Source organism: Saccostrea echinata, unplaced genomic scaffold, assembly GCF_033153115.1.
Source record: "Saccostrea echinata isolate AGI-Se365-2 ecotype Australia unplaced genomic scaffold, CSIRO_AGI_Sech_v1 ptg000051l, whole genome shotgun sequence".
NCBI classification, from domain to species: domain Eukaryota; kingdom Metazoa; phylum Mollusca; class Bivalvia; order Ostreida; family Ostreidae; genus Saccostrea; species Saccostrea echinata.
This window is the reverse complement of record NW_026889800.1, coordinates 10,868,515-10,878,178: the sequence shown is the minus strand read 5'-3', so window position 1 is coordinate 10,878,178 and position 9,664 is coordinate 10,868,515. Positions and strand designations below refer to the sequence as shown.

At 35.3% G+C, this 9,664-nt stretch overlaps 1 protein-coding gene across 1 annotated transcript; it reads left to right on the top strand.

Annotated features, from left to right (window-relative positions):
- The first annotated feature begins 8,404 nt into the window (after positions 1-8,404).
- Positions 8,405-9,360, top strand: LOC133203800 (fucolectin-like). Its single transcript, XM_061339585.1, has 2 exons — positions 8,405-8,683; positions 9,133-9,360. The coding sequence occupies exons 1-2, from the start codon at positions 8,554-8,556 to the stop codon at positions 9,348-9,350; spliced, it is 348 nt and encodes a 115-aa protein (XP_061195569.1). The 5' UTR covers positions 8,405-8,553; the 3' UTR covers positions 9,351-9,360.
- Positions 9,361-9,664: the final 304 nt, after the last annotated feature.

Genomic DNA, 9,664 nt, shown 5'->3' with positions numbered 1-9,664 from the left:
GAACAAAAGCATGTAGAGTTTCTGACAGAAAATGAGGGAGGTTCATTGGATGTGATTTAAATTGTCCCTACAGCGAGCAGCCAAATCATGGAATGCCGCTAACGATGCAGACCCTTGGAAAAACCCAGGGCGACATCTACCCCCCCCCCCCAAAAAAAAATTAAAGGGCGCATTCCGAGGTGTGCAGAATGATGCAGAGTGAACTGCGACTCACAGCTAAAATCTACTCGTATTGAGTCATGTTTTATTTCATGTGATTAAGTACGCGTTAACTCTAGGTGCTTGAGTTGAATAAACAATATGACATAAACACAATGAAATACTTATATCTAATCTTGCGATCATAAATTATTTTATTTTGTCCATCATATTAATTTAGCATAAGATTCGGGATTGATCTTTTTAATGTGAATACTGATTTGCGTGTAGTCGAGTTATATTTTTCATCGACTAGCAACTTAAAACTGCTTTATGGAATAAAAGTGGTAAATATATCATAGATTTTAAAAGTAGAGATTGTATGACAAGTTAAGAGGGGCAGACCCTCTGATAAGAGAGATAACTTTCCAAGTAAAAAATACGAATACTACTCAGTTTTCATTATCAGAGTTTCATTATTGAGACCTTGGAGTAGTCAATTCGATCAAACCTAACATGTGGTGGAAACATTACCTTCTATTTCCTTTGCCTATACTTTTTAAATTGTTTTATTGTATTTAACAAAAAACTTTTAAATTCAGAATTAAAATCCTTTTAAGTTGAATAAGTTCTATCTTTTTAAGGACCATTTTAAAAATGGTTTAATGTTTCCAGTACCAAATTAGAATTTTTATTAGTAATCCTTTTTTTTCCAATGAAAAAAAAATATTTATAAGAAAGATAACTCTTGCTAACAGATGTATTCTTTTTTACAACTACATACAACATTGTGATATTCTGACTTAGGAAGCAGCGCTTTATTATATTTTCTAATATGAATTCAATAGATATAAATATTATATTTTTAATTTTATGTAGTGATGAGAAATCTTTACTCTTTCTATCCTCTGTGTTAAAATTTCTTCATATCATGATCTGACATAAAAATCATTTTTGAAAAAAATAGCAGCGCTTCATACCTCATACTGTTTTCCATTTGAAGCTGATGCTATAGCTCTTGATGAAAATCTATTTTGGGAAGTTTAGAAAAATTTTGTGAAATATATAGCAGATGGTCATTAGTCCTTATATAAAAAGGAATTAAACAAATCATGTAATATTTTATAAATTTCGACGATAGCAAGCATGCATAGGCGTTTACTTTTCGAGGATTATTGTTAGTACTCAGACACGGTCCTCCTGCCCAAACTTTCTTTGGACCGACTAAGCAAACTTAAAAGAGCAAATTGATCAAGCTGTGAGAACAAAATGACCCTACTCAATATGGTTTTTCTCTCTCTTTTTTATAGTATTCTTTGGAATAATCAAAACATCTTTTGTGATTTCTATAATGATTATCAGCTAATTATTGATGTTGAATATACAGTACCTACCAGACACAACCTGACACCTAAGCAGTCCCAGAAAGCAGTCCCTAGGACTGCTTTTGAACCTCTCTGGGACTGCTGTGGGACTGTTCTGGGACTGCTATGGGACTGCTGTGGGACTGCTCTTGAAAGCAGACCCAGCAGTCCCCGGGACTGCTTTCTTGGGCTGCTTTGTTCACTCATGCTTGAAAAAGGTTCTGAGTGACATGATAGCTCCGCTCCTTGTGTATTCTGAATTTGCATAAAAATAATCAAAAAGGATTTCGTACAAAATTTTAACAACTAAAGATAGTGTCACATTAAAATCTACACGTTCCTAATCGAACACACAAGCAATTTATATTTACCTGTGGGGAGCCTCCATTTCTCAACCGGGTTTATGTTACCTTGTTTTATACCTTAAATCACTGGACCTTTAAAATATTAAGTCCGTGCTTCAGTTTGGACATGGCAGTCCTGGGAGAAGGACGTTTTCAAAACTTCTCAAGATCTGTTTGATTTATCTTATACACATGGCAGACCACTGAGGGTTTCACTTATTTAGAATTTAGTTGTATGGTCCTGCTTCACTGAGGTAAGCCTTATTTGTTTGTAATATTTTATAAAGTTGTAAATGTCTTAAAACACCCAGATACGGAATTTCTAAAATAGATAACTTAGCTATTCCATTTGATATTTTTTTAAGTTCTGATATTTATAGTTACTCGAAAATGTTTGGGTCTTAATTGTACGGTGGATTGTTTGTGTCTTTATTTGTCGGTTCTACGTTCTATAATAACTGTTGTATAGTAAAGCATTTATTGCGTTGTACATATTGTACTCACGGAGTAAGTTGTATGTCTATATTATTCTGTGTATGATATTTAACAGGTCTCATTCCTGTATAGTAGTGTAGAGATGGCGGCCGGTACCAGTCACATCTCATAGTCTTGAACGCAAGACGGACGTGTAGCCTCCTCGGCACTGGAGAGGGGGAAGTATAAATCTTTCTCGCACTGGAGAGGGGTGTCTGAGCCTCATTAGCGGCAAGAGACTGTAGTGTAGCCCAAACACCGTTTGGAACAAAATCATAGACGTAGTCGACATTCGAGGGACACGGACGACCACACACCAAACAGTTTATTTTGTATAATATTATTTTGTTAATTAAAATGTAAAGTTAAAATGTAGAAAAGATTTTCTGTTATTTATTTAGGGGAGTTTGGATCACTATTCTCTACGCAAGGTCATTATTTGACAGATAGATATACATATAATTACTACATTTCTTCAGGGGCTCTAAATTTACATCTTTTAGTCTAGGGACGTACTGTACTGGATTTTTTATTAATTGAAAAAGCTAAAACCATGCTAAAAAGTGCATTCCATGCTATTTTTACCGCCCTCAAATAAAACCTAATAATTTATTAAATGACCATGAAATAAAATTATTCTACCATTCTTCCGTCATATAAACAATGTTAACAATTATCGGGGGATTTATTCATGAATTAGTTTTTGATTTATAAACAAGTTATTAAAAAAAAGTACATTTATTTAAAAAATAAATATTTGAAAATATCAGGAATTGTGTGGTGTCAACACTTGAGGTTTCAATCGCCTTTGAGTACGATTAGCAGAAAGCTAATGAATGTTATTTGGGTATCGGTGTTGCACATTACTGAACATGCTGGTCAACAATGACACTAATTTCAATCTATGTAGTGCGATTTATTTCGGGATTAATTAATTTTAAATATAATCTGAGGGTTCCATTAGCGTGATTTACAGATGTACACTCGAACGTTTATATAATAAAACACTTAAAACTGAGTGTTATTGTTTTCTGTTACATAGAGAATCTAACGATAATCAAATTGGCAAGTCAGTGAAAATAATCCTGACTGAAATATAATACTCGGCAAAATTTAACTAAGAATTTTTCAAAAGCCCCAGTGCTTTCCAGTAAGAGAAATGCATTCAGAGTATAGTATGGGAATTGGCCTTGCTTTATAATAATACAATCTATTTAAAGCTAATTCTGATAGAAAACAAGATGTTTTTGTGAAACACTGATGCCCCTGTATGGCAATTTATAACAAAGGTTGAACTTTCTCAAATGCAAATCAAATATGTTGGTACCCAAAGTAAGGTCTTGTCTCGAGGAATAAACCTGTGAAATATGAAAACCGTAGCAGCAACCATTGAATAGATATGGAAAAGGTTAAAGTTTTTCAAAAGTATATCAAACATCAAGGTCAGGGTCAAATGGTCAAAATTAATGGTGCCCAAGGAAAGGTCTTCTCCCAAGAAATACACAAGTGAAATATGAAAGCCCTAGCACCAATTGTTCAAAAGTTATGGCCAAGGTTAAAGTTTTCCAAAAGAAGGTCAAACTCCAAGGTGAAGGTCAAAGGGTTAAAGTTGTTGGTATCCAAAGGAAGCTCTTGTCACAAGGCTTACATATGTGAAATATGAAAGCCCTAGCACCAACAGTTTAAAAGTTATGGCCAAGGTTAAAGTTTTTTTTTTCAAAATTAGGCCAAACTCCTAGGTCAAGGTCAAAATGTCAAAGTTGTTGGTATCCAAAGGAAGGCCTTGTCACAAGGATAACACATGTGAAATATGAAAGCCCTAACAGCAATTGTTCAAAAGTTTTGGCCATGGTTAAAATTTCATAAAATTTAGCAAAACTGGGTCAAACTCCAAGGTCAAGGTTTAAAGGTCAAATATGGTGGCACTCGAAGAAAGGTCTTGTCACAAGAAATACACATGTGCAATATGAAAGCCATAGCTCCAACCAATCAAAAGTTATGGGCAAGGTTAATGTTTTTGCGGACAAACAAACAGAGAAACAGACAGACGGACGGACAGAGCAAAAATTATATGCCCCCGAATCTTCGGTACGGGGGCAATAAAAATAATTCAAGTTAAATTTTCTATAAACATAGATAAATATGGAAACCAATATCAATCACAGAAAATAAAGAAATTGATTTATTTTGGTGAAAAATTAATATGCCACATAACTGTGCTTAAATAATCATATTATTAGTGGGTGTAAACGTCTCCTTCAATATCTATTATTTGTTTCTATACACGTACTGTGATTTTCCTCAATAGTTCAAAAATGACTGTTACAAAAGAATTGTAAATATTTCTTGTTACTGCTCAGAAAGAAATGCATCATCAATTTCCACTGCTTTTTATAGTTACATTGTTTATTGGTTATCTCATTTCTGAGTAAGCTCAGCCCATTAAATTAATTAACCCCGCCCATTTGGACTGCTGGGACTGCTTTCTGGGACCGCTGGGACAGCTTTCTGGGACCGCTGGGACTGCTGGGACCGTTATGGGACTGCTCTGGGACCGCTGTGGGAAATTGTCAAATTTTCGGGACGCCCTGTCCCTTCCGCAAGAAAAAGAAAAAAATTAAGTCATAAAAACAAAGGAAATAGAAAAACAAAAAAAGGCTAGCACTACTACTAAACTACCAAACACTATTTATTTATAATGTTACATGTTGAATTTAAATTTTATAATCAGTTGTAAAGAAATAAATCCGGACCGCTATGAAATACGTCCGGTCTCTCGGGTGTACTCTGGTGAAGTTCGATTTACATAATTGAACGAATTAATTATTGCTAATTAATTACGGCCAAGCAGTAAATCGTACATTGTCTTATTCTCTCAAAATAGCTTAAGTTTACATAATAAAAAGAAACCAAAGGAAGATAATTTAGATGTATTATAAATGTAATTTGGAAATGTTTTAGGACTGATTATCGGATAAAAGAAATAGTAAACAAAAATGTAAGGAAAAAATCTATACGTGGGTTGTTCCAGAATTGATAAAACGAATTAACGGTAAAGTTAACACTATATAGAGAGAATAAACTTGTTTGTTACAATCAGGAATTGGGTTCAGTTCACGTTCATCCTGGTGAAGTCATTTAGTTTCTTGATACCATTAGGGCGGAATGTCTTCAGTCTGTGCATCCAGAACTTTTATAAACACTTCTGTCATGTCCTCCCATTTGTGACAATTCAAGGTTAAAATGTTCCCCAACGGGTTCATTGAGTTTTTTGGTCTTAATGGTCGAACGGTGATTATTGATTCTTCTGCGGATATCTCCCGTTTCCCCAACGTACTGTTTGGAACAAACTTTACAACTGATGAGATATATGCAGTTTTCTGTTTGAGAAGACAAATTCTCTAGAATTCTGCAGCTGTGGCCTGTAACGGGGCTTTTAAAGCTGTTTGTGTCAGAGCTGAGCTTACAGAGAAGACGTCTTCATTCAGAGCAAGCTCTGAAGTCTCCGTTAGGTAATGGATTGTCCAATCTAGTTCTAACTACCATGTCCTTTAAGTTCCTCGGGCGCCTGTAGGCAGCCAATGGAGGTTCCTTAAAGACCTCTGCCATTCTTTTGTTAGAGTGGAGTATTGGCAGGTTCTTTTTAAGAATACCGCTGAGGTTCTTAAGGACTGGATGGCATATGGTTACCAGAGGGACCCTGCTGCTATTTTCTTTCTTCTTGTAGAGTAATAGGTTTTGTCTGTCGTGTCCTGCCATCTCATCAATAGCAGTTTGTACGTTGTGGGCTTTGTAGCCTCTATTGCATAAATGGGACTTTAGGAGACTGCTCTGTTCCTGATATAAGGCAGGGGATGAACAGATGCGACGAATTCTGGTAGCCAGACCCTTAGGCACACCCTAGAATGTGTGTGGGGGATGGCAGCTAGTCGGCATGAGATATAGTTGGGAATCGGTGGGTTTCGTGTGGAGACTAAACTCAATTTCGCCATCAATCAAGGTAGATGTAGTATCTAAGAATATGTTTTGGGAATTAGATACGTCTACAGTAAATTTGATAGACTGCTGGAAGGTGTTGGCAAACGAAATGAATGCTTCGAGGCTCTCGCAGCATTCCACCCACTTCATCTCTAAATCGTCAATGAAACGCAACCAGCTAAGGGGCCTAAATGGTGCTTGAAGTAACAAGTTGCGTTCAACTCTGCCCATGAAAATATTGGCATAAGATGGGGCCATTCTCGTACCCATTGCAGTGCCATTAACCTGCAGGTAATGTTCTCCATTAAACATGAAATTGTTACATTTGAGAACATGTTCAAGGAGCTTGGTAAGGGACTCAGTGGAAGGAGTTTGTATTGATCTACTGTCCCAGACTTCTCTACAAGCCTCGATACCAGAATTCGTCGCATCTGTTTATCCCCTGCCTTATATCAGGAACAAAGCAGTCTCCTAAAGTCCCATTTATGCAATAGAGGCTACAAAGCCCACAATGTACAAACTGCTATTGATGAGATGGCAGGACACGACAGACAAAACCTCTTACTCTACAAGGAGAAAGAAAATATCAGCAGGGTCCCTCTGGTAACCACATACCATCCGGTCCTTAAGAAATTCAGCGGTATTCATAAAAAGAACCTGCCAATACTCCACTCTAACAAAAGAATGGCAGAGGTCTTTAAGGAACCTCCATTGGCTGCCTACAGGCGCCCGAGGAACTTAAAGGACATGGTAGTTAGAACTAGATTGGACAATCCATTACATAACGGAGGCTTTAGAGCTTGCTTTGACAGAAGACGTCTTCTCTGTAAGCACAGCTCTGACACAGACAGCTTTAAAAGCCCCGTTACAGACCGCAGCTACAGAATTCTAGGGAATATGTCTTCTCAAACAGAAAACTGCATATATAAAATCAGTTGTAAAGTTTGTTCCAAACAGTACGTTTGGGAAATGGGAGATATCCGAAGAAGAATCAATAATCACCGTTCGACCATTAAGACCAAAAAACTCAATGAACCCGTTGGGGAACATTTTAACCTTGAAGGTCACAAATGGGAGGACATGAGAGTAGTGGTTATTGACCATAATCCGAATTGGACCGATGCTCAGAGAAAAAGCAAGGAAAAGTTCTGGATGCATAGACTGAAGTCATTCCGCCCTAATGGTATCAAGAAACTAAATGACTTCACCAGGATGAACGTGAACTGAACCCAATTCCTGATTGTAACAAACAAGTTTATTCTCTCTATATAGTGTTAACTTTACCGTTAATTCGTTTTATCAATTCTGGAACAACCCACGTATAGATTTTTTCCTTACATTTTTGTTTATTATTTCTTTTATCCGATAATCAGTCCTAAAACATTTCCAAATTACATTTATAATACATCTAAATTATCTTTCTTTGGTTTCTTTTTATTATGTAAACTTAAGCTATTTTGAGAGAATAAGACAATGTACGATTTACTGCTTGGCCGTAATTAATTAGCGATAATTAATTCGTTCAATTATGTAAATCGAACTTCACCAGAGTACACCCGAGAGACCGGACGTATTTCATGCGGTCCGGATTTATTTCTTTATAACTGATTATAAAATTCAAATTCAACATGTAACATTATAAATAAATAGTGTTTGGTAGTTTAGTAGTAGTGCTAGCCGTTTTTGTTTTTCTATTTCCTTTGTTTTTATGACTTCTTAACTTTTTTTTTTTCTTTTTCCTGCGGAAGGAACAGGGCGTCCCGAAAATTTGACAATTTCTATTATTCGTGTCGTTGGTCATTTTTAGTGCTTTATATAAATTTCCATCCTTGACCTTGTATCCATTTAGTAGATCCGATACTTAGGATATACAGTGTTGTTGGTTTTTGTAGTGCTTTCTATATATATATATATATATATATATATATATATATATATATATATATATATATATCCATGTATGTGATAAAAAACTCTTTGCACATCTGTGACGATCATTCGTTTATTGATAAACAATAACTAAGATAGTTTAAAAAGGATGCTTAAGTTACAATGGCATCATAAGGGAAATTAAGGACTATCGTTCGTATGGTTTTTGAGAAAGATTATTTATTCTCTGCTATTAATCTTTGTTTTGCCTTTCAACTGTGAAATCAAACATGCGATTGGCCATCGAGTTGTCAGTATTTTGAAAAATGTTGCGTATGGAAAGTCTGTAAGACAGAGCACAAATTATCTTCATTTCAAAGCTGCTGATGCTGTCAACGATGTCTACACAGACTTCAGCCATACAAAACTTGAAAAAAAATCCATGGATTAGAATCGATCTTGGAAGGGAATACACAGTTCATGAAGTAGAACTATTTAATAGAAAAGACTGCTGTGGTAGGTTTAATAAGCTTTCATTAACCTTTGTCAATAGCCATTGCTAACTTCTTAAATTTGTTTTCTAATACACTTACAGTTTTAACCTGTTTTCATGTTCCGTGTTTGCACTGGTGTAAATATGTAATATCTTACACAACTTTTAAATATCATCAGTTTTCGTCATCATTACATTTTATCGGACATATAACAAAACATATCTTACAATACTAGTAGTCAGATGTTTAGTCCTTATTGTATATCACTCAAAATACATATGCTTAAATTACATATAGCTTTTTTTGCAATAGCTATCCATATTTATTTCTACATTACATGTTTTCCAACTACTTGCTAATGCCAATAGCCATTTCTAACTTCTTTTTTCAATTTTATATATTTTCGTTTTTATTTAAAGTTCAGATAACACGTACATATGTATTCACTTGCTATTTTGATATTTTTTTCAGCTGAACTACTTCACGACATTGATATAAGTGTTGGCACTGATTTACACGCAATGAATTTCTGTGGCCATTTTGCTGGACCTTCTACCCGAGGAGGGGAGCGGATAGCTGTGTTTTGTCCATATCATACATCTAGATCTGGTCGATATGTTCAGATACAGAGTGTGGAGGGATGGGGAAACTATCTCTCTGTTGCAGAAGTCAAAGTTTGGGGGCATTAGTAGTTGTAATCTAAAGAAGCAATGAATAAAATATGTTTCTACGTGCATTTGCTTGTTTAATGTTTTCAAAGCCATGATTGATTCATCATAGTATTTTACGCGTCTACTCCCCAATTGCAAGGGTTTTCTTGCAAAAAAGAAAAAAAGTTGTGATTGTACAGATGCATGTGTTCCAATATGGGTCTTATTCATCCAATCTTATATATTCTATTTAAAAGTTGTATCATATAATTATACTATTCAGAGATATTTTCAACATTTTCTTTCGAATTTGATGTGTTTGAGGGTTGAAGATCTTCATTTGGTAGCATAAG